Source organism: Zosterops lateralis (genome assembly GCF_965231275.1).
Source record: "Zosterops lateralis genome assembly, chromosome: 18".
In the NCBI taxonomy this organism is placed as follows: domain Eukaryota; kingdom Metazoa; phylum Chordata; class Aves; order Passeriformes; family Zosteropidae; genus Zosterops; species Zosterops lateralis.
The window spans coordinates 11,237,816-11,264,915 of record NC_139778.1 but is presented as its reverse complement, the minus strand read 5'-3'; the positions used below and the strand labels follow the sequence as shown (position 1 = coordinate 11,264,915).

The window sequence follows — 27,100 nt, the reverse complement described above, 5'->3', positions numbered from 1 at the left end:
CCTCAGTTTCCCCAGCAGCACAGGGAGGGGGCTGATGTCCCCTGCTGGTGCCGGGGTCCATCTCCGTGTCTCCAGAGCCCCCCCAGCCCTCGGGGGGATGCCCTGGCACTGCTGCCCGGCACACGCTCCACAAGCTGTTGTTTAGCAGGAAGGTGGTGAAATGAGGCGTCGGAGGAGGTGCTGAGCCGTGAACCGGCTGTTCCCGGGCGGGGGCCCTGTCCCCTGAGCCCCCACAGTGCAGGGACACCCTCCCGGGCTGGGGGTTCTGCTGGCACCAGGATTTTGGGGGTCCCTGTCCAGTTGGGGCACAGGGTTTGAGCATTGCCCACCTGCCCAGGGACCCCCAGCAGCGCGTCTTGGGGATGATCCGTGTCCTGTCCTCAGTCTCTGGGTCAGGGACAGATGGCGATCCCACCCCCTTGGCAGCTGCTGCAACATCTGCCCACGCTCAACATCTGGAAAGCGCGTCTAAGCCCGTGTTCAAAGGGCTGTGCAGGAGGAGGAGGATCCTCAGCGGTGGGCAAGGGGCTGCTGTGCCCCCGCCAGCTGTGCTGCCTCCTCTGCGGGACGTGTCCTGGGCTCCTGGGTCCCCACCCCAGGGTGCTCCCGAGGCCGCAGCCAAGGCGGGGTTGGCACCTCTCCACTGACACCTCGCTGTCCCTACCAGCACCACCCCGGCCTGTGGCTCTGCGGCTTTGGGGGTGCCCCAGCCCCACGGTGAAGCCCCCCAAGAGGCGTCAGGGCGGGCGGGGGGCCAGGGAGGCCTCTTTGGCTGCAAAGGCTGGGAAAAGGGCAGGCAGTTCCTGCCGGCAGCGCGGATGCCATGGTGATGGGCTGCTGCCGGCATGAATACCCATGAGCCGGGGGGGAGCGGGAGGCCACCGAGCTGTGCCCTGAATGCAAAGCCCCCGGCACAAAGGGCCGCGGCCCCGCGTGGGGCTCCGGGGACGGTGGCAGCAGCAGCAGCAGCAGGTGCCGCACCGCGATGTCCCCGCTGCTCACAGCACCCCGGGGTGCGGGGCTGGGGCTGGGGGCTCAGGGTGGGATGCAGGGAGGTTGGAAGCCGTTCCCGTGGTAACAGCCGGTCCCAGTTTCCACCAATCGATGCGGGCTCCGGGGCCGGGAGGGCGCGTGGCCTACATAAACCCCGGGCGCGCAGCGTGTGCCGCACCCGGCAGATGCGCCTGCCACGGCCATGGCCAGGCTGAGCCGGCCCGGGGCCACCCGCCGCAGCTGGGGCTGTGCCGCCGCCTTCCTCCTCCTCCTCCTCACCGTGCAAGCCGGTAAGGGCGGTCCTGGCTGGGGGGAAAAGGCGCGGAGGGGTCCCCGAGGCGCGGGTAACGCTGCCCTCGTCGGGTGCCGGAGAGCTGAGCGCGGCTCTGCGGCTGCCGTCGAGGTGCCGGGAGGGATGGAAGCGGCTCCTGGATGTGTTGAGCTCTCAGAGTTGGGTTGTGCTCGCTGGTGGCCGGGGAAGGGGATAGAGAAGGCCGGTAGGGTACAGGGTGCCTGCTCTGCTCCCCTTCCCCATCCCCGCTCAGCCGGCCCTAAGCCGGCCCTGGAAAGGGTAATCCGTCGGCAAGATGGGATTTGAGAGGCAAGATGGATTTGAGACAGATGGGGCAAAATTCTTCCTGGGGGAAGGATGGTCCGAGGAGCGGGTGGGAGTGGTGACAGCAGGGAGAAGAGGAGAGGAAGGATCCCAGTGCCTACAGGAGCATGGAGATCCCTGTTCCACATTCCCAGATCCCTCTTCACTCCCTGTTGGGATCCCAGAACGGGCACCAGGGCAGCTGGTGTCCCCAGGCTGCTCGGGACCCCATTCCTGGCTCTCCACACCCACGGGCTCTCTGTCCCCCCATGTATCCATCCGGGATGAGGGATCAGGGCAATGCCCAGGGCTCCCTGTGCCCACAGCGGGGACGGGATCAGGACAGGCAAACCGGGCTGAGCGCCAGTGCCGCCGGCACCCGGCCATTTCCCAGCACACCCCAGCCTGGGACATGGTGGTCTCAGCCCTTCTGCTGCAGAAAGGCAGTTTTTTGGCTCTCAGGGACACAAACGTCCCCATGTCCTTTGTTCCTTGGCACACCAGCGGCCCTTTGGCACTGGGAGAGTGAAGGCAGGAGGTACACAGCCCCCTAATAACCCTACCCTACCTCAGTGCCTGGGACTGAGGTACAGCTCTGGGACTATCCCTTCTCCCTACAGCCCAAAAAGCCGACTTTAGCGGGGACTCCACGGCGGCCACCATCAACCACTCGCTGACGCTGCTGCAGCGGCTGCAGGAGCTGCTGCAGAACGGCAACGGCAGCGACTCGGTGCTGCGGGTCCGCTCGGCCACCTCCGACGAGCCCAAGGTGTTCCACACTCACCAGCTGCTGCTGAGCCTCCAGAGCGAGGTCTTCGAGAGCCTCCTGCGCAACCAGAGCGTCGTGACCCTGTACGAGCCGCCCGAGACCGCCGCACTCTTTGAGAAGTTCATCAGGTGCGTGGGGACCCCCCGAGGGATGGGGAGGTCAGGAGGGTGCAGCTCTCCTGGGAGCCACGGGGAGATCCAGAGGATGGGGATGCCCAGAGAGAGGCAGCCAAGGAAGGGGGATGTTCCCTCGGGAACCACAGGGACCTCGTGGGATGTTCGTTTTGGGAGGGATGCAGCCCAGGAGGGAGGATGCTCCCTGGTGACCATGGAGATCCTGTGGGATGGATGTACTTGTGGGATGCAGCCAAAGAAGGTGGATAGGATGGACTTCATGGGATGCAGCCAGGGAAGGAAGATGCTCCCCTAGGGACCATGGAGATTGCATGGGATGGGCACACCCAGAGGGAAGATGCTCCCCTGGGATCTCCATGGGGTGGGAATACTCAGAGGAAAGCAACCCAAAGGCAGAGGCTGCTCCTCCGGGAACTGACCTGCCAGGATGGATGTCCCCAGTGTCACCACCCCACTCTCTCCCCCAGGTACCTGTACTGCGGGGGGGTCTCCATCCTGCTGCACCAGGCCATCCCCATGCACCAGCTGGCCAGCAAGTACCGTGTCTGGGGGCTGCAGCGCGGCGTGGCCGAGTACATGAGGACCCACCTGGCCAGCGAGTCCAGCCAGGGCCACGTGGTGGGCTGGTACCACTACGCCGTGCGCGTTGGGGATGCGGTGCTGCAGGAGAGCTGCCTCCAGTTCCTGGCCTGGAACCTGTCGGCCGTGCTGGGCAGCGCCGAGTGGGGCTCGGTCAGCGTGGAGCTGCTGCTGCTGCTGCTGGAGCGCTCCGACCTGGTGCTGCACAGTGAGCTGGAGCTCTACACCGCCGTGGAGGGCTGGCTGAGCCGCCGGCAGCCCGAGGCGCCCGTGGCCGAGCGGGTGCTGCGCTCCATCCGCTACCCCATGATCGCGCCCAGCCAGCTGTTCCGGCTGCAGGCGCAGTCGGCGGTGCTGGCGCGGCACCGCGCCGCGGTGCAGGACCTGCTCTTCCAGGCCTTCCAGTTCCACGCCGCCTCCCCGCTCCACTTCGCCAAGTACTTCGACGTCAACTGCAGCATGTTCCTGCCCCGCAACTACCTCGCGCCCAGCTGGGGCTCCCAGTGGGTCATCACCAACCCAGCGCGCGATGACCGCAGCACCAGCTTCCAGACCCAGCTGGGGCCCAGCAGCCACGACGCCGGCAAGAGGGTGACCTGGAACGTGCTGTTCTCGCCGCGCTGGCTGCCCGTCAGCCTGCGCCCCGTGTACTCGGACTCGGTGGCGGGTGCCATCCAGCCCGTGCGCATCGAGGACGGGCGCCCGCGCCTCGTCATCACCCCGGCCATGAGCAGCCCCGACTTTGCCGGTGTCAGCTTCCAGAAGACCGTGCTGGTGGGCGTGAGGCAGCAGGGCCGAGTGCTGGTCAAGCACGCCTACAGCTTCCACCAGAGTTCAGATGAGGCAGCTGATTTCCTGGCGCACGCCGACCTGCAGAAACGCACCTCCGAGTACCTCATCGACAACTCCCTGCACCTCCACATCATCATCAAGCCCGTCTACCACTCCCTGATCAAGGTGAAGAAGTAACGAGGCACAGATGGGTCCTGCCGTGCCGGCCCCAGTGCTGTGGGGGGAACGTTTGGCCCCGTAGGTAGATGGGGGTCCCCTCGCTGGGGGGCTCCAGGACTGTGCTCTGCACTGCCCACCCCTCCCTGAGTGTTTCCCTGCCACATCCCGTCCCCATCAATGTCCCTGGGGATGGAGGGTGCTGGGAGCACCCCAGACCCATGTTGGGGTTGCAGGAGGTGAAATGTGCAGCCCCTGGGCACATCACAGACCCCAGTGGGTGTGGGGATGGGGACAGGGACAGCCCATCCTTCCCGTGAGGCAGCCCCGCGGTCCCTCTGTGTGGGCAGCTGGGTCCAGCTCAGGAGCAAATGGAGCTGGCCCAGTCTGGGGGTGAGGAGCCCATCAGCCTCCTCCAGTGGAGGAGAGGTGGGGGGCACCATCCCCACTGGTGGTGGCAGCTGCCCCATCCCTGTCCAGGTATCCCCACCCCTTTCCTAATAAAGCAGAAAATGAGTGTGGGACGTGTGGGGGATCTTTGGGGTGACACTGCTCCCCGGCCCAGCTCCTTCTAATGGAACTCCTGGGATGGAAAACACTCATCCAGGCACGGATGGGGTCCCTGCTTGGGATGGGTTTGGCACGAGGAGAGCTGGCCCTGGCAGGGCTGGCACAGGGTGCTGCACAGGCACTCAGGAGAATCACAGACAGGCCCCCAGTGCCTGGGGAAGGGACACAGCAGCACTCCCAGAGCTGTGTCCCCAGGGCTGTAGGGGGGTGATGGCCCCTGAACCCTGTCCTGGCATCGCTCACCCACGGGTGGGTTCAGCCCCTGAGCAGAGCTGGGGAAGGGTCCTGTTGGGGGGCTCTCCCTCAGCCCACAGAGAGCCATCACCTGTGTGATGTCCCCATCGCTGTGACAGTGCTGCTGGCAGCTCGTTAATGATTAATTAAGGGGGGTGAGGAGTCGGGGTGGCTGCCGGCTCTATCAGCAGGGCTGTGTTTACCCAGCATTGATAACCCAGCCCCGGGGGCTGCTCCCCTGGGGACTCTCCAGCTGTGAACAGCCCAGAGGGGACTGGGCCCCCCCTGCTGCCACCAGCCACCCTGCTGTGCCCTGCTCCACGGGCTGGGGACACTGAGGGACACCCTGTGATGCCACGGGTGCTTGGCTGTGCTCAGCCACTGGCTTTGAGTGTCCTGGGTCAAGGAAAGGAAAGGAGGAGCAGGAGGACTTGACTTTCCCACCCTCTGTTTGACCCTGCTGTGACAAAAGAGGAAATGTGATGTGGAAAGCACCGGTTTATTCACACCAAAGAAAATCAGGATGCAAAGGCCAGGGAGCAGCTGTGGGGTCAGGGGGCTGTGCAGGGTCCCCCACTTGCCACCCCAGGAGGGCAGAGAGCCCAGGAGGACAGAGAGCCCAGGAGAACTGCCTGGCTTGGGGACAGTGGCCTCATCCCCGTGGCAGCTCTGGCATGGAGGGGAAAGGAAGGTGCAGCTGGAGCACACTGACCTTGGCATCCTCCTACTCTTCCTCCTAGCTTTCTGACACTGCAGCTGCTGTGCTCTCTTCATCCTGAAAGAGAGAGGTTCACCCTGTCCCCTGCTCTTGGTGGGGTCCCAGCCATGGGTGGCCAGACTGCCCTGTCCCCGTTACCTCTTCGGGGATATCCATGCCCCTCCTGCGCTGCTCCTCCTTGATGTTGGAGAAGAAATCAGCTTTGGCCTGCTTGAACACCTCCTCTGGGTTCTCCTTCTCCTCCGGCCGGGCCCGCAGCCTCTCCTGCTCCCGCAGCTGCCGCTCCCGAAACTTCTCCGCCAGGACCTTCTCCCGCCTCGTCTCCCGCTCGAACATCTGGGGGCAGATGTGGGGCTGAGGGGCTCGGGGAGGGGACCCTGTGATGTGTCTGGGGACAGCTCAGGGCTGCAGGCAGAGCGTGGGGCTCGGGTGGGGCCTGGCACATACTGTGGAGGTCAGGGTCTTCTCGTTCTTCCGGAGGGTGTAGAGCCCTGGGGAGATCTTGACGAGGGACACGTTGCCCATCTTGGTGCCACAGCCAATGATTTGCCCGTTGTCCTGCGAGCGCACGCTGAGCAGGGGGTCGTTGGACACCTGGGGACAGGGCACAGATGGGTGGTGACACAGCCCTGGGGTGATGTGAGGGTCCCAGAGGTGCTGGGGACCCACCTTGAAGGCGAGGGAAGGTTCCTTCTGGTGGTAGAGGAAGTCCCAGATGTCCAGCCTCCCATCCGACCTGACAGTGAAGAACACGGCCGGCTTCACGGGGCTCCAGCACGCGTCCATCAGGTAGGCAGAGTGGTTCCTTCAAGCAGAGCCACCTCTCAGCCATGCTGGCACTGCCCTGCCTCACTGACCAGCCCATCCCAGCACTCAGAGCAGAGCAGACTCCACTTCCACTCACCCCTGAGCATGCTCTGCCACCCTGGGGATGATTTCTGGCCCAGTAAATGCCCCCTCACACCTACTTGGTCCCCATAATTGAGGATGAATCCATGAGCTCCTCTGTCCAGATGCGAGCAGTCCAGTCACCGACTGACAGGAAGATTTTGGGGAAGAAGGGGTTCCTGGCCACGGTGTAGACAGCCCCAAGGTGGCTTCTGAAGATGTTAGCGATTTTCTCAGGAGGTGTCTTGGCGTCACGATTGCAGGAGACGATGACGCCCTGCTCTGTGCCCACCAGGAACTTGGTGGGCTGGGGGTGGGAGCAGGAGGGTGCAGTTGTCAGCAGGGTGGAGACTCCACGGTGTGGGGGGCAGTGGGGGATCCTGCTGCAGCCAGAACCCTGGGACCCACCACCACTGGAGGGTTTAGGGACTGAAATACCAGCGGCACCCTGTGTTTTTGGAGCACACCAACCCCCAGTTCTTCTGAGGGCATCTGGCTTTAGGCTGTGCCCACAGGGGTGACCAGACACTGCCCTGTGCCCGGCTGGGCTCCCCCTCCTGCCCAGGTCGGGATGTGGGGCACAGGGACACTCACCATGGTGGACACAAAGTCCAGGGAGATCACACCCAGAGCCTTCTTCAGCTGATCTTCCCGGGTGATGTCCAGGATCAGCCTCTCACTGGGCTGTGACAGCTTGCGAATGTCCCACCACAGGATCTGCGGGGACAAGGGGCTGTGGGGACAGCCTGGGGGACATGGATCCAGTGCTGCTGAGGGGCAGAGCAGGCACAGGAAGCTCTTTCAGGACCCCCAGGCTCGTTGCTCCGTTCCAGCCCCTCACCTGGCCGTCGGTGGAGCCTGACAAGCACTCGGTGCCCGTGCGGGAGGGCAGCCAGCACGCTCCGTACACGGGGTCCCTGTGGCTGACCTCCACAGGGGTCATCTCCGTGGGCAGCCCCCCTTTCCTGGTGTCCCAATACACTGGGAAGGAAAAGAAAAGCTCTTGCCCAGCTCCTTTCCTTGTCATATTTCCCCCACTGTCCAAGCTGGAAGAGGGAGGAAACCTCACCCAGTGCTTTCCAGAGATTGTCCAGAGTGGTGGGAGAGGCAACAGCACAACACCCATCCTGCTTATCCATCCATCCATCCATCCCTCCATCCATCCATCCCTCCATCATCCATCCATCCATCCATCCATCCATCCATCCATCCATCCATCCATCCATCCATCCACCCATCCATCCATCCATCCATCCATCCACCCATCCATCCATCCATCCATCCCTCCATCATCCATCCATCCATCCATCCATCCATCCATCCATCCATCCATCCATCCATCCCTCTGTTGTGAAAGGCTCCTTGGCATGGTGTCCACCCCTCCCTCAGGTGAGCACACACCTGTGCACAGGCACATCCCAGGGCTTCTCCCTTCTCACTGATCCTGGGAGTGCAGCAGTGCAGGAGCAGAATGAACCCCCCTCACCTATCTGCCCGTTGTAGCAGCCTCCCAGCATGTGATACCAGTCCTTGGAACTGTACTCCAGGGTCACCAGAGGGGACGAGGGTTTGAGGGTGAGCTCTGGGGTGTAGGGTTTTCCTGCCAGGAGGGATGAGTGAAGAGCAAAGGGTGAAGGCAGCCCCCTAAAAGCAGCCCCCAGCCCACCCTGCTGCCCCCACCCTGTTCCCTGACACAGCTGTGCAGGATGAGGTGCCCATGTCACTGGGGGCTGGCCTGGGGACAGACCCCCAGTACACAAATCTGCATCCCCACCCCTCTTCTTTGTCCTTTTCACTCCAAAATACATCAGGTGCGAGCCAGGCTTGGGCAGATCAGGGCAAGTCTCACTCTGGCCTCCTGCTGACTCTTTCTTCCTTCATTACCAACTGAACCACATCAACACAAGAACCTCATCCGAGTCTCCAGGCTCTGCTGCCTGTCATGGCTCTGGAGCCATGGAATGGGATTTTAGTGGTTATTTCCACCTTCCAGCTCCCATTTCTCCCTGTTTCTGCACTGCTGTTGGGCAAAGCAGGAGGCACCCCCACCCACCCTCCCAGGGGTGCTGCAAGGCTTTATCCCTCTCTCTGAGACACAAATTCCCTCAAATTCCCCCCAATTTCTCTTCCTTTATCTCCTGGTGGGTTTGCCCTTGCCCTTACCCAGATCCCAGACGTAGGAATCAATGCTCATGTCCTTCCTGCTGTCCTGGAAGTCCAGGCTGCAATAAGCCACGGCCAGTGCCCTGTTGCCGTCGGGGTGCCAGGAGAGGTGTGTGCACATCCTGGTGACCTTGTTGGGGTCGCTTTGGGGTGACACATCAGCCAAGACAGGTCAGTTTGTAAACCCCTGAACAGCCCCCAGAGGGAATTGTGGGAATTCAAAAGGAAACCACTCTGCAGCCCTCGAGCCTTGAGTGCAGGAAATGATTGTCCTAGGGGGTTTGGGTGAGGGGAGAAGAGTTGATGATTTCATCGCCTTTCCGGTCATACCTTTCTAAAAATCCAATTATCTTACTGGATCTGACTCCTAAACGACCCCTGATGTGGAAATTAACCTTTGAGGCACCAAAAATAAGAAGGGAAATTCAAAAGGACCTTCAGGAGGTGCTCAGAGCTGAGACTGACCCTGGTTCCCATCCCCAAATCACCCGGGCAGGGCGAGGGGCAGGGATGGAGTGATGGAGCAGGGAGGGTTCAGCAGGTCTCTCCACCCACAAACTGCACCAGGACCATCCCAAACCCACTGGGATTTAACTCCTAAAGTTTTCCTGCTTCCTATGAAGGTGGTTTGACCTCTGGCGAGCCCCCCTGAGCTGTGCTACCTGAAGACATTGACGATTTTGGCTGAGGGATGCTCCTCCACCTCATCTTCCTCCTCTTCCTCAAAATATTCCTCGTAGATGTCGATGGTGTTGTTCTGCCTGATGTAGTGCTCCACCAGCTGCAGGGACAGCACGGCTGTATCTCTGGGGGGCTCTGGGGGTCTGGGGGGGATCAGGGCAGGGTCTTACAGAGCCCAGGCGCTGGACAGTCTTGGTGTAAACCTCCTCCCTCTCCACCTCCTCGCGGTAACGGGTGGTCAGCTCCGAGTTCCTGGGGTCCACGTGCTTGGGCCACCCTCCTTCCACGTGGTTCACACCCCGGTTGGCCACCTCCACCCTCTCTGTGTTCACCTGGCCGTGGGGACATTGAGGGGACAGAGACACTGAGCCCACAGAGTGGCTCTGACACACCTTGTCCCCTCGGGATGTCCCTGGGGAGGGAGTGACCCCGTACCTCATGCAAGGACATGAGAGGACCCTCCTGCACGGCAAAGTCCACGGGGTCCTGGGGGATGAAGTCATCGGCCAGGCTGGGGTCGGGCGGGATGTCGGCCGTGACCTCGGCTGGGAAGTCGGAGAAGTTGCAGGGCCGCCCGAACTCGCTGCGCTTCCGCACGTATTCCCACCTGATGTCCATGGTGCTGGCAGGGGATGGGGACTCTGAAAAGGGAGACCCGAAAAGGAGTGGAGGACTCAGGGATGGAGAGCTCCAGGAGGGATGGAGCGGGTTGGGGAAGGTTAAAAGTGAGTAGAGGCTTCAGAGAGGAAGAGAGAGATCCAAAAGAGAGCGGGAGCCTCTGAGAGGGTCCCAAAAATAAAGGGGGTTTCAGGGATGGAGAGATGGATCTGGAAGAGAGTGAGGATCTCAGGAAGGAGTGAGGGTTTCAAGGATAAAGGGGCTGAAAAAAGAATGGGAGCCTCAGGCAGACCCAAATTGAATAGAGACCCTGGAGAGGGAGGAGACTGAAAGAGACTGAGAACCTCAGAGAGCCTCAAAAATGGAATAGGATCTTGGATGGAGGACCCCAAAAGGTAGTGGGGAGCCCCAGAAGACAGCGTGACCCTTGAGAATTCCCAACAGGAAACAAGAACCTCAGGAAGTCCTAGAAGATCCCAAAGAGAAGGGGAACCTCGGCAAACTCCAAATGTGGAGGGAGGACCCTGAGAGGGCCTCAAAAGGCAGCGGGAGCCTCAGGGAGCCCCCAAACAAAGCTGAACCTCAGGGATGGAGTGATGAAATGCCCGGGGTGACAAAGAGACCCCGGTGGGGCCTGGTCCCGTCCCGCTCCCGGCGGGGCCTGCCCGGGGACGCGTCGCCGTTGCCAGGCAACGGCTCGGCTCAATCACGTGACAAAGGTCACATAATCACGTGACTCCGCCCTCCCCGTGACGGTCACGTGGCCGCCGCCATGTTGGGAAGGTCAATCCATGGATGTCCTGAGGCGTTGATTGAGAAGAATTAGAGACTGTAGTCAAAATAGATAGTGCTGAGATAATGTAGCCAGGACTTCCCTTTTGTTAACAGGAGCCAGACTGAAGGAACTGATAAATCAGGGAAGGAACTGATAAATCATGGAACCTGTCAAACTAGGCTTTTGCATCCTGAATAATCAATAGACCCCAGGAATACAATACAATCATAAATCAAACAGTCCTGGAAAAAAACAGGATTTAGCTGTCACGAACACTAAAGGTTAAAAAGTCAAGGGAGGAAGACCCATCTTACTTCATCATTTTGGGACCCCACCCTATAAAAAAGACCACCGACCCATTTTAAAGAACAAATCACTCATGCTTATTGGCTTTTTGGGCTAATTACCATATGAAACGGGGAATGGGATGTACCAGAGCTATGAATGTGCATTTGTGTTTTGGGTATTCAATATTCCGGTACATAAAAGACCCTGTGATCATCTGTGGATTGTGGTATTTGTGTATTTGGGAGCGATCTCTGGTGTTGTAATAAACAAACACTTTCTAACTTTAAACTGTTAGAGAGTCTTTGTCCGTCATAGTTGGATATTTGTATTAGATCAATATCCATAATTCTTTAATAAATCAGTCCCAAACTCTGATTATTTCTCCCCACCCCCAAAAAAAAACTCGTACAGGAGAGATTAATTTAGTCCAAGTATTTATTATCTTCCCCCCCACCTCCCCAAAAAAAAGGGCACATACAAATCCAGCCGGACTCCAGCTCCCAGCCAGAGCCCTTCAGTTAGTTCACATGCGGTTGTTACAACAGCTCTTCTACCGGTACCGTTACATGGAAACGTTAAAAGCCGAAAGAATTTAAAAAAATAACAAAAAAATCGGGATTTTACCCAAAGGGGAGGGATGCTAGTCATGGGGAATAGGGAGATGGGGAGTCAGGGGGATGTCCTGGCCATGGGTGGGGGCACATCCCACCCACATCCCCCTGTCTGCACCCTTTGGGATGGGGCAGGGGGTCTGTTCCTGGGGATTTCCTGGGGATCCGAGTGCCAAGTTCTCATAGTGCTCTCCCAGCTCCTCACCCTGGAAACCCTGGATGAGCCTCCCAGGGTGGCAGGTCCTTGTTGTCCCTTCCCAGGGATGCCCCAGTGGTTCCTGTCCCTCTCCCAGGGGATTTGTGACCACTCCAGGGCTGCAGGAGGAGGGGAACCTGCCCCAGCCCACACCTGCCCTGGGGAGCCAAAAAGAGCCTAAACCCACCCCAAAAACCCACTACAACCCCTGCCCCACTGCAGTTCCCCTCTCTGGAACAAAGCAAGAACCTCCGACAGCTCCCAAATCCCGGGGGGCAAAGCAAAGGAAAACCAACAAGACCAAAACATCCCGAATTCCTCAGGCTGGGGGGCAGGAAGGGGTTGGGATCACTAGTGGTTGGTGCTGCATTGCTACAGGAGCCCCTGCCCTCACCCAGAGGCAGCGTGGCCGGGGAATTTGTGCTCCAGAACATTCCCAAACTGGCGCAGGGACAGGAGAAGACACCACAGAGCCCTCTGTGCTCCCAGGAGCCCCGTAAGGCAGCAGGATTTGGGTCCAGGGGGGGCTGCCGAGGGGACGGAGGTGCTGGAGAGGGGCTCCAGCCCCCAGTTGTGTCTCCTACCGCGTGTTCTCTCTGCAGGGTCTTTGGTTTCCCCAGGGGGGTCCCCTCTCAGGCTGAGAAGTCGCCGCGGTGCCGGACGTGCTCATCGGTGACCGCCAGGTACGTGGCCCTCATGCTGGGGGAGTACTGGGGGGGCACAGGGGGGTCAGCGCCCCAAAACACCCCACCCAGCCCCTTCACAGCCCCACGGATTGTTCCCGTGTGGATTAACCCCAAATTTATCTGCCAGGATGGCACGGGAAGGGTCAGACCCTGCTCTTGGCCACTCTGACCAAGCCAAGGGGACTCTCATCTCCTCCCAAGCCAAGACCCTTCCCAGGTTCATCCTCCACCTTCCCAGCTTCAGCCCAGCCAGAAAATCCATCCCAAATCTGCCCATGGTGAGATACCAGCCAGCCCAAGCCTCCAGCCCCCACTCCACCCCAGGATCACATTCCTCCAGGATTTCACAGCAGGGAGGATCACCCCAGCCAGGCATTAAGGAAGATTATTCCGAGTTTGTTATTCTGGACTCGGAAAGTCTTTCCTCAGGGATCTGAATCCTGGATAAATTAGACTATTCAGGGCTGGGAGGAGTGTTCCAATTAATCCCCCCCACTCGTGTGTCCCCCCCGCCCAGGAGGAGGCTCTGCCAGCTGCCAGGTCTGTGAGATGGGATCTAAGCTTCCACTTGATGGAAAAAAATCATCCCTGGAGGAGAGGGACACAGTTTTCCTGCCATGGCAGCACTCCTGGAGCCATACCCTGACTGGGAGGGGTTTCACTGCTCCAGGGATGGAGATAAGGACCAGCATCCCAACATGCAGGAGCTGAAAATCCTCCTGGAATGTGGCTGGGCACAAAATGTGGCCCCTTTGTCCCCCCATCCCTGAGCTCTCTGCATCCCAAAAGCCAAGCAGGAAAAGGGGATGGAGGGAGGGGGTGGAAGGGTGAGGAGAAGGGAGACCCCCAGGAGAAGGAAGTGGCTGAACTTACTCTTGATGGGTAACTTAGCTCCAAAATAATGGATGCAAAAAATTAAAAGAAATCACAAAAAAAAACCAAAACAAAAAAAGAAAAAAGAAAAAAAAAAAAAAAGAAGAAAAAAAAAAAGACAAGGAATAAAAAATAAAGCAGCAATACCAGACAGGCCAGGATTAACGAGCAGGGAAATGGGAACGTGAAGGGAGAGACTGCGAGGAGCGTCCTCTGAGAGCCAGGATGGAGAGGAAACACAGGGAAGGGAGGGAGGGGAGGGTTATTTTGGTGATCCCCCTCCCCATGGGTGGCCAGGAATTGGGTTAGAGCCAGGCAGGGAGAGCCACGTCCTCTGCCAGGGCACAGATTTGTCCCCGTGCCACCCCGGTGAGTGGCTCTGGGTGACCCAGAGTGGCTGGGACCCAAAGTGACCCTCCAGGGCTGTCACAAGGGTTTGTCCTCATTCTCCCATCGTACCGTGGGGGGAGGAGATCCTCTCCCAATGAGGGGCACGTTCTCATAGCGGGGGTTCCCTCCAAAGAGCACGGCCTGGTTCCTGGGGGGGCACAGCAAGACCCGTGTCACCGCCTGTCCCCAGCACTGCTCCCTCCCCACTGCAGGGACTCAGGGGGGGTTATCTCACATGTACTCGGAGACGGGGGCGTTGGACACGGTCTGTGCCGGGGGGTGGAGGCTGCTCTGGCTGCCCAGGCTGCTGCTGTAGCTGCAGAAGCTGCGCAGCTGCCCCCGGGGCGGGCGGTGCGTGGCGATGCGCCGCGCCTGCGGGTTGAACGGGTCCTCTTCGTCCATGTCATCGTAGTCACGGTCCCTGTGGGGACAAGGAGCTGGCACTGCGCCCCAAAGGTGACCAGAGAGAGGTGTATGTGGCCGTGTGGGCTGGGCCAGGGGTCTCTGGGCGCACCCACCTCGCAGCCAGCTGCCTCCAGGCGCGGGGGGCCGCGCAGATCACCGTGGAGAAGGCGGCGGCCGCCAGCAGGGAGAAGAGCCCCAGGTAGAGCAGCCCCTCCACGCCGTCGTAGCAGATCCCGATGAGGCCGTCCAGGTAATCCTGGAGGGACACAGGCAGGGCTGGTGGCACTGCAGGGGGATGCCAAGGCTGGTCCCCAGTCAGCCCCCATCTCACCTTGTGCAGCCCCCGGCAGTCCAGCAGGGCTGTCAGCTGGTGCAGGCTGGTCTCTGAGGAGTTGAGGAGATGCTGGACCCCCAGCAGGTCTTTCTGTGGGGAAAGGGAAGGGTCAGGGAGCTCTGGGGAGCAGAAGGAGGGATGGGGATCCCCTGCTCTCCTCTCCAGTACCTCAGCTGTTGGGAAGAGGGGCAGTGCATACTGGATGAGCCCCTGGATCTGGATCTGCATGGTGGTCAGCGAGCGCTGGAACACGGTAAGAGCCTGCAAGGGGGAGTGGGGAACAGTCACAGACCCCTCCCCAAGCCCCAGGACCCCCCCAGAGTCCCAGGCAGCACTAAGGGCAGTGCCCACCCCTGCTGTACCTGCTGGAAGGGGCTGCTCAGGCTCTGGTCACAGTACAGGTAATAATGAACCACTTCTGCAGAGAGAATGGGAACATCAGCAGGAGCAACCTGGGGCACAGGGAGACTGGGGTGGGGGACAACAGTGGCAGCAGTGGGGACCTCCAGGTGAGTTTTGGGGTCCCTGCCCTGCTCCACCTCACAGCCAGCTCTCACCTGCACTGATCTCATCATCTGTCTGGTTCATGATGAACTTGTCTGGGGCCACACAGAAGTCACTGGTGCCCTGTGGGGACAGGGGGACGTCACTGATGCCCACAAGGGACGTCACTGATGCCCACAAGGGACGTCACTGGTGCCCACAAGGGACATCACTAGTGCCCACAGTGCTCAGCACAGCTCCGACCAGCCCTTCCCTCCCCTCCTGCCCCACTCACCACCGCGGCCGCCGTGTCCACGGCCATGGAGGCCCAGCTGAGCACCAGCATGAGCAGCCCACAGCACAGCATCCTGCGGGGAGAGCACCAGTGGGGAGCATGGCTGGGGGTCCCTGAGAGCCCCCCAAAGCCATCCCCAGGGTACCTACATGACCAGGAGGCAGCGGGAGTGCTTGGCCAGCCCCAGGCAGGCCAGCAGGCAGACGGTGAGGACGAGGATGAAGAAGAGCAGGTAAGCCAACCACCTGGGTGCAGAGGAAGGCTCTGTCACACCCATCCACCTCCCCAGCCCCGCCTGGACACGCCCCTGACCTCTGGAGCTCACCGGTAATACTCGACATAGGCGACCTGTCCTGACAGCAGAGTGAGGTCGGCGCTGACGCCCCGCCAGGCTGGCAGACCCTGGAGCTGCAGGATGATGCTGCCAGCCAGCTGCTGGGTGAACTTGAGGGTCTGCACGTAATCCCCCCGCGAGGCCAGGAGCTCGTTGAGCCGTGCCAGGTGCTGCTCCAGCGCTCCCTGCATCTGCAGCGTGGTGCTGGCCACCTGTGGGATGGTCAGCACACACCAGCCTGGATGTGCCACATCCCTGCAGTGCTCTTTCTCCAGGAGAGCAGCTCCACCCCAACCCTTCTGTGCCTTCAGAACAGCCCTGACCCGGCCCTGGCTGGGCCACAAAGGTCCCATTCTGTGGGGTGACGTCACCCTCCCGCGCTGGGCACAGCACAGCCACCCCGAGGGCTTGGCTGGACATCCCTCCCTGGTGCTTTGACCAAACCCAGAGCAGGGGATTGAAGCACCCTGGGGTGCTGTGGACCCTCCCTACCAGGGAGTCGATGCCAGTGAGGGTCTGGTTGGCGTGGTCCAGGGCATAGAGCAGCTGGAAAACCCCGTCGTTGGTCTCGCTGTTCCCGTAGAAGCCGATCCCAACAGCTGCACTGTGGGGACAGAGGGCACTCTGATGAGAGGGGAGGTGTTGGAACCCTGATCACTGAGAATTTTAGACTTTAATCCCAACTCTGGCAGAAACAGAAGATAAAAAGCAACAGGGAGGGACACTGTGACACTGGCTGGACAGGGGACACTCCCCGGAGCAGCCTGCTTTTGTGGGACAGCCCCCCAACAGCAGGGCAGAGACAAAGAGTGGGACAGGGACAGCACCATGATGGGAACCTGCTCCTGCTGGTGACAGGGGCCTGGGGACAGCCAGAGCTGCTCCGTGGGCACGGTGAGCTGGAAGCTCCTCCTGCCAAACCCTGAGAGATTGAGGGCGGAGGGGCAGGGCCAAGCAGATTAGGGGAATCCTCTGGAAGCGCCGTGGCTCCTGATGAAACCTTTGGCTGGGAGCTGAAGGGGCTCCAGACCCTGTTGTGAGCTCCCCAGGGAGCTGGGATGGAGCTCAGAGCTGGGATGGAGCTCAGGGCTGGGATGGAGCTCAGGGCTGGGATGGAGCTCAGGGCTGGGATGGAGCTCAGGGCTGGGATGGAGCTCAGGGCTGGGATGGAGCTCAGAGCTGGGATGGAGCTCAGGGCTGGGATGGAGCTCAGAGCTGGGATGGAGCTCAGGGCTGGGATGGAGCTCAGGGCTGGCTCCAAGGACAGAGCTGACCACAGCCGTGTCCTGGCTGGGCACGTGCCCATATGGACAACCACCAGACACTGGTCTGCTGATGGCCACCATCAGCCCTTGGACGGCCACCAACAGGCTGCTGGGGGGGTTCAAAGTCCCCTGGAGGTGCAGAGTGGGTCCCTGCCGTGGTGGGGGGGCCGGGGGCAGCTGGCTGAGCTCATCAGTGCCGTTCCCCTGTCTGTCTCCCTGTCTCCCTGCTCACAGGCAGCCATCTCGCTCCGCCCCGGCAGAGCAGCCCCTTTGTCTGGAGAGAGGGTCGTGGCCAGGCAGCCAAAGGGCCCATCCTGTCCCTCCCCAGGCCAGCAATGCTGGGGGACACTCAAGATGGCTGCCCTGGGGGGGTCCTCCCAGCCATGACCACCCCAAACCGAGGTGGGCTTGTAAACCCTCCCCAGTGCAGCGCCGGGTGAAAAAGCGTCCCCTTGTCTAATTGTTGTGTTTGCAATTAAGGCCGGGCACAAGGGACCTGCCAGCTGGGTCACGCTGCCACCCGCCATCTGCTCCGGGCTGGGATTAACAGCCCGGCCACGCTCCCTGCCCGGGATTAGCCGGGAAAGGCACAGCCCTGGCGGGGATGGGGACAGGGCTGGTCCCTGGGGCTGCCCCGGCAGCTGCGCGGGAGGATGTGCAGGGATGGAGGAGCACATTTAATTGCACAGATCTAATTAAAGCGACTCGTGGCTGGAGAGCAGAGTCCTCTTGGTGACAGAGGGGATGGCTGTCCCTGTCCCCGTCCTCACCAGCAGATGAGCCCGGCGGTCACGGCCATCCAGGTGACACAACACGAGTGCGGCCGCTTGCTCTCGGCGTCCCGGTCCCTCTTGCAGCAGCACAGGCAGATCAGGTACACGGCGAGGAAGAGGAGGTTGAGGCCGAGGCACAGGGCGGCCACTAAACCCAGGAAAAGCAGCGACTGGGAGGAGAGAGAGAGAGAGAGAGAGGGGACAGTCAGCGGCCGTGCCCGTGACCCGCCGATGCGCCCGGGATGCGGCGCCCCACGGGACTGTCACGTGGGGAAGAGGAAGTGTCCCCGTCCCCATCCCCATCCCCATCCCTGTCCCCATTCCCAGCAGGGTCCCCAAGCCTCCCAAGCCGGGAGTGCAGCCGCCTTTTGCCGGGATGTTGGAGCTCCGGGACCCGGCGCTGTTTCCCCGTTTAGGGGTCAGGGCGGGCCGTGCCCGGGGATGCCGCGGCGGGTCCGGGAGCACCAAAGGGAGCGGCGATACCGGGATGGGAGCGGCGATACCGGGAGGGGAGCGGAGATACCGGGAGGGGAGCGGCGGGGCCGGGAGGGGAGCGGAGATACCGGGAGGGGAGCGGCGATACCGGGAGGGGAGCGGAGATACCGGGAGGGGAGCGGAGATACCGGGATGGGAGCGGAGATACCGGGAGGGGAGCGGCGGGGCCGGGGGTGCCGGTGCCGGCCGGCCCGGGGAAGGGGGGGCCGGGCGATGAAAGGCGCTTTGTGCGATCAGAGCCGGCTCCGGGCGCCGCCGGGGGAGGGAGCGGCTCGGGGGGACACGGGGCGAGCGGGACCCAGCGCGGGGAGAGCCCGGGGGGGCGCGGGGCGGTACCTGCTGGTAGTCCGGGTCCTGCGGGCGGAAGGCGCTGGGCACGGGCTGCAGGTCGGGGCCGCGGTGCGGGAGCCCGTGCAGCCAGGCCGCCCACCAGGGCGCCAGGTAATCGGCGCGGGCGGGCCCCATGGCGGGCCGGGGTCCGGGCCGCGCTGCCGGCCGGGCGGGCGGGCGGGGGGCGGCGGGGCCGCCACGCCGCGGGCTCTGCCCGCCCGCCCCGGGCCCGCCCCGGGACCCACCCATCGGTACCGCCCCCCGGGACACACCCATCTGTACCGCCCCCCCCGGGGCCCACCCACCGGGACCGCCCCCCGGGATCCACCCATCGGTACCGCCCCCGGTGGCCGCGCCGGTTCTGCCGAGCGACAGCGGTGCCCGCGCGGACAGAGCCCGGTGACACCCCCGGCACCGGGACACCGCACCCCGAGCCTGCTGCTGGGGGGCACCGCGGCCACCAGGCCCTGATATCGGGGACACCGCGCAAAGGACAGACTGGTGTGCCAGCCCCAGGTCCCGCAGGTCGTGTCCCCAGCTGTCACCTCAGGTACCACAGGTCCTGACCCCAGCTGTCACCCCAGCTGTCACCCCAAGTCCCGACCCCAGTTGTCACACCAGGTCCCGCAGGTCCTGTCCCCAGCTGTCACCTCAGGTCCCGACCCCAGCTGTGACCCCAAGTCTCACAGGTCCTGTCCCCAGCTGTCACCCCAAGGCCACCCACGAGCAAAGTGGCAGCTCCATGTCTGGTGCCCACAATACCAGAACTGGCTCCCCTGGGCTCCTCTGCCAGGAGTAACACCATCCCCAGGACCCCCAGAGCGGCTCTGAGAGCCCCCCCAAGTGGCTCCAGGGCCAGGAATAGCGAGTTGTGAAACACCAAACGCGACATCGAGAACGGTTTTTTATTTATTTTAACAAACAAAGACAATCCAGCAGGTACCAGCTGATCCTGGCTCATTTCAGCTCCTTCACGGCCAGACCTGGGGAGGAGAAGAGAGAGGACATGGAGTGAGGGGGGCTCAGGCAGGGAAGGGCTGCCTGGAGCCCCCCAGCTCAGTGGGAACTCTGCAGGGCTCACAAGGAATGGGATCTCAGAGCCCCCCTCAATCCCAAGCATCCCACAGGAGATTCCCAGGATACCTGGGGGCAGAGACTGCTTCAGCTTCTCAGCCTTTTCCTTGTCAGTGATGACCAAGGTGTAGAGGTACCGGCTGCAGCGCACCTTGAACTTCACATTGTCCTTGTTCTTCTTGATCTTGACAGCTGTGGGGTGGAGGGGACAGCAGGGACACCCCAGTGTCACCCCTGGGACACCAAATCCGCTCCCTTTCCCTTCCAGCTCGATCCAGAGTGAGGAAGGGGAGGAAAAAGCTCCCTGAGGACTCAGCTCCCCACACCAAAACATCCCTGAGGGACCCAGTGACAGCTTGATCCAAACAAGCAGGAGAAAAGGGAAAACTCTTCCCGTGTTGTTGAACACTGAGACAAGGCAGTGCTTTGTCTCAATTATCCTCACTCTGTGGTGTCAACAGAAATCTGCCGTTGAGGGTGATGAATCACCCGTTGTGACAGAACTCCAGCATCCCACAGAGCAAGGGGGGATATTTGGGAATTATTTCCAGTGAGCTGCACCTGGGCTTTGGACAAACACCCCAGGAATGCACAGCTGGGAACAGGATCCCTCAGGAAATGGGAACATCAATCCCACTCCTGACCCCCACCAGTCCCTGTGCCCACAGGAGTGACTTTGATCACTCATCCACACCAGGTCACCCCAATCCCTTGGCATTCCCGAGCCAAGGAGCTCCTCAGTGACATCTGCTGAAGTTTCCCCCCTCCCCTCCTGCCCAGGAAGCCCCACTCACACTTGGCATCCTTCCGCCGTGCTGTCAGCAGGAAATCCTTGATCTCCTCAATCTTGCGAGGCTGCAAAGCCAAACACAAACTCCTGGGATGGTTCAGCTTGGAAAGGAACCCCAAAGTTCACCCCGTTCCATGGGCAGGGAACATCTTCCAGGTCTGGAGCACTGCCAGGGATGTGCCCAAAGCTCTGGATCCTCCAGGACTCCCCTGCTCACCGACCCCTTGTTCTGCACCACACCCAGAACTCGGCAAAACAGAGACCTCTAAAGCCTCCCCTCCCCTCAACCCCAGGGACCCCCAAAGCCACCCCTCCCTCACCCCAGGGACCCCCAAAACTGCCTCTCTTTCACCTCCACGAACCCCAAAACCGCCTCTCCCTCACGGACCTTCAAACCCTCCCCTCCCTCACCTCCAGAGACCCCCGCCCTCCCCTCCCTCATCCCCAGGAACCCCAAAACCACCCTTCCCTCACCCCCAGGGACCCTCAAAGCCTCCCCTCCCTCACCCCTCCAAGGACCCCCAAAGCCTCCCCTCCCTCACCTTAAGGGACCCCCAAAACCGCCCCTCCCTCACCTTAAGGAACTCTCAAAGCCTCCCCTCCTTCACCTTAAGGGACCCTCCAAACCACCCCTCCCTCACCCCTCTAGGGACCCGCAAAGCCTCCTCTCCCTCAGCCCCAGGACCCCCAAACTGCCCCTCCCTCACCCCAGGGACCCCTCACAGCCCCCCGGTTCTCACCATGGTTCCAGCCGGGCTCCAGTCGCTCCAACCTACGGCACAAACGAGCCAAGATGGTGTCAGCTCATCCCCTCGCCCATCGCGCCCCCCCGGCCGCCATCGCGTCCCCCCCCCGCCCCCTCCTCCCCTCGGCCCGCCCCGGGCCCGCCCGGCGCCGCGAGGCCGCGGATGGCGGCGGATCCCGCCGGGCCTCCCTTGCCCCGGGCCGCCATCGCTCACCCGCAGCCGCTGCGCAGAAACCGGAAATGGCCGCGGCGCTTCCGCATCCGGGGCTTTATTTCCTACGGCGCGGGCGGAGGACAAAAATCTCCCGATCGCGGTGGCGGCGGCGGGAGATGCGATGAGTTGGCGAGTGCTCAGTTCGCAGTGCGAGCCGGAGACGCCGCCGGGGGAATTTTGGGCACTTCCAGCCTTTCACAGCCAGCCAGGCACGGCCAGGAATGGACAGCAGGAACTACTTGTATTTTCCTGAGCCTCAGATTCTCTTGTGGGGATGATTCATCTAAGATTCCATCTCAGCCCTCCCTGCTCCAGGGAGCCCCTGGGAGATGCTGGAGCTCCATAACCCGGGTTAGGGCTGTAATGGACTTGTTCTGCCACAAGAGAGAGCTTCAATCCCGCTGAAAACCCCAAAGCCACACAAACCACCCCAAATCCCCGGGCAGAATCCTTGGGGATGGGTGGCGAGGGGCAGGAACCCCCATCTGTCACTGTGCCCATCCTGCCAAGCCATAAATGGGTTTTTGGGGGTCACAATCCCCCCAATATCTCCCAGTATCACCCCAAGCCCAATTATTGGGGTAAAATCCGCATCTGCCAACCCAGGGCTCCCACCCTGGAGATGATTTTGGAGTGGGACCTTTCTCCCTCACCACCAAACGAGCTTTTTAATTGTTTGATTTACTTATCTCCTCTCTGATGGGCTGATCTACTCGGCTGCCTTTTAATTGCTCCCAAACTCGAGCGGTTTTTCATGTTTTTAAGAAATGCTGAATGGTGTAATTAAACCCCTGGCAGCGTAAATCAGGACGACAGCCCCGAATTAAAGCTTTTGGCATAACAATAAAACTAAAGCGCCATGAAAAGTGCCCGTTTTTTTGGCACCAGAGCTGAATGCTGATGCCGAGAGAGGCTGAGGAGGCATCAGGAATCCCAAAAACCCCTCGAGTTTTTGTGGGATCGTGGAATGATTCGGGTTAAGGCTCTTCTTGCCACATCCCTGGAGTGTCCAACCCCCAGAGCAGCGTCACTCCCACCCTTCCCAGGGAAAGGAATCACTTTCCCTTTATTAATAATATTTAAAGCCGAGTTGGGCGCCTAAATCAACAAAAAATAATTCATGAGAGTCATTAGCTCCTCAAAGTCAGGCTCTTTTTTTTTTTTTTTTTTTTTTTTTTTTTTTTTTTTTTTTTTTTTTTTTTTTACGACCGACTTTAAATTAAAAAAAGAAATTAGAGGAAAAAAAATTAAAAAAATAATAAAAAATCCCAAACCCCACCACGTTCAGAATCTGCAGCTTTTCCAAGACATCAAATGCATTTCCTGCCTCCTCTCCCCCGGCCCAGCTCCGCCGCCGGAGGAAATTCAATTAACAGCCTTAATTCACCCTCTGACTGCCAGTTTTAGATTAAAAAATAATAATAATAAAAAATCTTTCGGATTCTGCTCGGGAAGCGCCGTGAAAGGATCAAGGAGGGGGTTGAACTTTGTGGTTTGGGGGGTGTGAAGCCCCAAATTTGATGTGGGGTTTGGTGGACAGGTCAGGGAGGATCCTTCCTTCCTCCTCCTCCTCCTCCTCCTCCTCCTCATCTTCTCTGGCAGCTCCAAAGTCCATGGAGGAAAAACAAGATTCCAAATCCATCTCAGCTCATCCCATCTCCTCCCCAGGACCTGCTGGTGCTGCCTGTCCCCTCCCTTGGGGACACTGGGGACTTGGTGGCACAGGTTGGGGTCTGTCCCTTTGGGACCTCAGGGTGGGGAATGAGCAGTGAAAAATAGAATGGAAAGGCAACAGGATTTTTTTTTTTTTTTTTTTTCTGCTCTGTACCTGGATGCCGGGAAAAGAGAGAAAGTGGGAAAGGAGGAAAAATAGGGAAAAGAGGGAAAGAGGGAAAGGAGGGAAAAGAGGGAAAGGAGGAAAAGGAGAGAAAGGAGGGAAAGGAGGGAAAGGAGGAAAAAGGGGAAAGGAGGGAAAAGAGGGAAAGGAGGAAAAGGAGGGAAAAGAGGAAAATGAGGGAAAGGAGGGAAAGGAGAGAAAAGAGGGAAAAGAGAGAAAGGAGGGAAAGGAGGGAAAGGAGGGAAAGGAGGGAAAAGAGGGAAAAGAGGGAAAGGAGGAAAAAGAGGGAAAGAAGGACAAGGCCAGGCTGGACATGGCTTGGACCAACCTGACACAGTGGGAGGTGTCCCTGCCCACAGCGAGGGATGGAACTGGATGAGCTTTAATCAAACCAACCCAAAGCATCCCGCGGTTCTGTGGCCACTCAGTTTTGAGATGCCACAGCAGGCTGGAGTATGGGAGGTGTCCCTGTCCTCGGGAACAGGGACATCCCACAGGGGCTGAGCCCCAGTTTGGGGTGCCCCAGAGGTGCCAGGTGAGGACTCGAGTGGCTGAGACACGCTGGGGATGTGGCAGATGCAGGTGTGCATCCCTGTGCCCTGCAGAACCCCAGGATCATTCAGAATCCCAGGATCATCCAGGTTGGGAATGAATCCATGACTGGATCCAAGCTGTGCCCCATCCCCACCTTGTCCTCAGCCCACAGCACTTGGTCACCCCCAGGGTTGAGGACTCCAAACCTCCCTGGGCAGCCCCTCCTGATGTCTGACCACCCTTCCAGGATGGAATTTCCCCCTGAATTGTTCCCAATCCTGCACACACAGAGCAGAGTGTCCCCACACAGAGCAGAGTGTCCCCACACCACTCCCAGGGTCCTGGCACTGCTGTCACCCTGCTGGTTTGTTCTTCCAGGACCCATGTCCCCCCGGATTCTGCCAGGAGGAGGAGGAGGCAGCCGGCAGACAAGACAGGACACGTTCACTGGAGATTCCTGCACAAACTGCAGCAGGAATTGATTTCTCCCCCGGTTTACCAGAATTTCTCCCCCCAGCCCAGAGGAGAAAGGTGGATTACCCTCCCCACCGTGTGCTGGGATCATTCATCACCACCGGGGACAGGAATTTCTCCCCAGTCTCTCCCTATTTCCTTCTTTTCCCTCTTTTCACTCTCATTTTTCCTCCTTGCTCAGCTCTCCACGCGGCGCTGCCGGGAGCCCATCAATCCCGGGCCTCATCCATCGCTCTGAGCATCCCGAGCCTTGTGGGCAATTTGGGGCCCAAACCAGCCCGTTTGGAGCCTCTGTCCTGTTTTCTCCATCTCTTTCCCTTTTGTTCCCTGTTCCTGGAGGACAAAGGCAGGAACGGGCAGCGGAGGCAGAGCTGAATCCCAAGAAACAAAGCGCCTGCTTTCATGGAAATGCCTTGGGAAGGAGGCAGCGAATTTGGGAAAAGAAGAGCACAGGGCTGGGGAAAGCTCTGGGGGAGAGTTGAGTTGAGTTGAGAGTTGAGTTCGGTGACCAGAGCAGGGAAAAGAAGGAGAACTGAGCTGGAAGTTTTCCTGTCTGAAGCTCTGGAACACAGATATATATATATATTTAATTAGGGATGGGTTGGGCTGGATCCTGCCCGGGCAGAGCATCCAGATGGAGCCAGGAGGAGCATCCGGATGGGGAGAGGCTCCTGCTTTGCCTCCAATTGTTTTTTGGGGGGCTGTGAGAAGCTGGAGCCAGGGGTGACACCCCAATGTCACCCTCTGTCCCCTCCTCAAAGGGGATCTGTCCTGGCTGGGGTGTGAGGTGCTGGGTACTGTCCCTGTGTGTCCCCCAATGTCCCCAAAACCACCAGGGGTCACCAATAGTGACCCAGCGATGACACCTGACACATCCAGGCCTGATGGGGTGCAGGGACACCCCCACCCATGGGTGCTGAGGGTGGGGAGTCCCAGACCAGCCCAGAGCAGGGTCCTGGTGGGTGGTGGCACTGTGGGACACGGAGCAGGCAGTGTGTGACAGGGATGGGTGACATCCGTGGTGCCACCGCCGGGTGAGGACAGAGCAGCTCCCTGTCACCCCTCTCGGCTCCAGCCGAATTTGGTGTCATCCTGCAGAGGAAGATTATGGTAATTTTCCTCCCCCCTCACGCATAATTTTCCGACCGGGCTGCAGCAGCAGCGGCGGCTGTGGGAGAGGCTGGGTGATGGGAATGTCATCTGCGATTCCATTATCTCCTCCTGCCTCCCTGCTTTCTTTTCCTTGTGAAAACCTTCATCAAAAATCTGTCGATCTAATTAGGACAATTCCAGCGCGAGGACAGCTGAAACCCGCCCAGAGCCGCAGCGGCGAGAGGGTCACCAGCCTTTTGGGGGGTGGGGTTTGAGATATTTTTTTTTTTTGGGGATGACTTTGGCTCTGCAGGGGGATGGATGGGATTGGGGGGCTACCAGCCCCATGTGCTGCTTCCTGGCGTTGATTTTGGCCCCAAAAGGATGGAAGTGACCTCAGAGGTGTCCTCACCACCAGGGGACACGGTGACAGGACTGTCACCAGCTGGAGGGGTCTCAGCACCTCTCAGGGGGGCAGTGCCACCCCCTGCCCGTGGCACACCTTGTCCCCCATCCCCGGGGCGAGGGGACTCCGCGCTCTGCAGCTCCTCATTGGTATTCCGGGGCCGCGCGGTGGCAGCTGGCGGGATGGCAGCGGAGTGACAGCGGTGACAGGTAACGCCAGCCCCGGCGATGGCAGCAGCCGGCGGGTTGGCAGCCAGGCCGCTGCTCTGCTGGGCTCCGGAGCCGTGTGTGTCCCCACACCGTGAGAGGATCAGCAGAGCCCCGGGGGTGGGTGGATGCTCCAGGATGGGTGGGAGCTGCTCCACCCTGGGGTGATCTGGATGCTCCACCAGCCACGGGCACGGTGACAGTGAAGACAGAGCTCTGCTGGGATCCAGACCCATGTCCTCAGTGTGGAATAAGCCATGGGGAGGATGTGGCCCCTCATCTCTGCCGTGGGAGCAGCAATGTCACCCTGGGGATGCTCCACCAGTGACAGCAAGGACACAGCTCAGCTGGGATCCACATCCGTGTCCCCACGGATGGAGGGGAACAGCCCCAGGGGTGGATGTCCTGGGATCCAGGCCCCTGATCTCCACTGTGGGTGCAGCAATGTCACCCTGGGGATGCTCCACCAGCCACAGGCACAATGATAGTGAGGGCACAGCTCCACTGGGATCCAGATCCATGTCCCCATGGTGGAATAAGCCATGGGGAGAACCCTGGGATCCAAGCTCCTGAGCTCTGCAGTGGGCACAGCAATGTCACCCTGGGGATGCTCCACTCTGTGGTTGCTCCACCCTGGGGATGCTCCAGCCACAGGCACAGTGACAGTGAGGACAGAGCTCTGCTGGGATCCAGATCCGTGTCCCCACGGATGGAGAGGAACAGCCTCAGGGGTGGATGTCCCTGGATCCAGACCCCTGATCTCCACTGTGGGTGCAGCAATGTCACCCTGTGGATGCTCCACCAGCCATGGGTAGAGCAGCAGTGAGGTCACAGCTCTGCTGGGATCCAGATCCATGTCCTCAGGGTGGAATAAGCCATGGGGAAGATGTGGAGACCCTCGGGATCCAGGCTCCTGAGCTCTGCAGTCAGTGCAGCAATGTCACCCTGGGGATGCTCCACCAGCCATGGGCACCGTGAGGACACAGCTCTGCTGGGATCCAGATCCATGTCCCTGTGGTGGAATAAGCCATGGGGAGGATGTGGGGAGCCCCAGGATCAGGCCCCTGAGCTCTGCAGTTGGCACAGCAATGTCACCCTGCAGATGCTCCACTCTGTGGATGTTCCACCCTGTGGATGCTCCAGCTACGGACACGGTGACAGCAAGGACAGAGCTCTGCTGGGATTCAGATCCGTGTCCCCACGGATGGAGGGGAACAGCCTCAGGGGTGGATGTCCTGGGATCCAGGCCCCTGAGCTCTGCTGTGGGCACAGCAATGTCACCCTGGGGATGCTCCACCAGCCACA

At 60.4% G+C, this 27,100-nt stretch overlaps 4 protein-coding genes across 4 annotated transcripts; 1 reads left to right on the top strand and 3 right to left on the bottom strand.

Moving 5' to 3' along the window:
* Positions 1-1,195: 1,195 nt before the first annotated feature.
* BTBD17 (BTB domain containing 17) lies at positions 1,196-4,039 on the top strand (the record flags this gene model as incomplete). Its single annotated transcript, XM_083874306.1, has 3 exons — positions 1,196-1,283; positions 2,209-2,485; positions 2,959-4,039. The coding sequence occupies 3 exons, from the start codon at positions 1,196-1,198 to the stop codon at positions 4,037-4,039; spliced, it is 1,446 nt and encodes a 481-aa protein (XP_083730432.1).
* Positions 4,040-5,558: 1,519 nt separating this feature from the next.
* On the bottom strand, positions 5,559-9,890 carry DNAI2 (dynein axonemal intermediate chain 2; the record flags this gene model as incomplete). The annotated part of the gene is made up of 12 exons (XM_083874721.1): positions 5,559-5,597; positions 5,679-5,876; positions 5,988-6,134; positions 6,210-6,345; positions 6,509-6,735; positions 7,023-7,145; positions 7,270-7,409; positions 7,915-8,028; positions 8,592-8,734; positions 9,254-9,372; positions 9,443-9,604; positions 9,708-9,890. The coding sequence occupies 12 exons, from the start codon at positions 9,888-9,890 to the stop codon at positions 5,559-5,561; spliced, it is 1,731 nt and encodes a 576-aa protein (XP_083730847.1).
* Positions 9,891-11,379: 1,489 nt separating this feature from the next.
* Positions 11,380-18,558, bottom strand: TTYH2 (tweety family member 2; the record flags this gene model as incomplete). Its single annotated transcript, XM_083874457.1, has 14 exons — positions 11,380-12,470; positions 13,779-13,857; positions 13,945-14,130; positions 14,228-14,370; positions 14,446-14,538; positions 14,617-14,709; positions 14,811-14,866; positions 15,006-15,075; positions 15,227-15,299; positions 15,376-15,471; positions 15,552-15,772; positions 16,053-16,164; positions 17,596-17,768; positions 18,430-18,558. 14 exons carry the CDS (start codon positions 18,556-18,558, stop codon positions 12,393-12,395), a joined length of 1,602 nt encoding a protein of 533 aa, XP_083730583.1. The 3' UTR covers positions 11,380-12,392.
* A 756-nt stretch (positions 18,559-19,314) lies between these two features.
* On the bottom strand, positions 19,315-21,294 carry RPL38 (ribosomal protein L38). Its single transcript, XM_083874804.1, has 5 exons — positions 21,247-21,294; positions 21,028-21,059; positions 20,292-20,352; positions 19,567-19,689; positions 19,315-19,406 (listed from the first exon to the last, which is right to left on the bottom strand). Exons 2-5 carry the CDS (start codon positions 21,028-21,030, stop codon positions 19,381-19,383), a joined length of 213 nt encoding a protein of 70 aa, XP_083730930.1. The 5' UTR covers positions 21,031-21,059; positions 21,247-21,294; the 3' UTR covers positions 19,315-19,380.
* Positions 21,295-27,100: the final 5,806 nt, after the last annotated feature.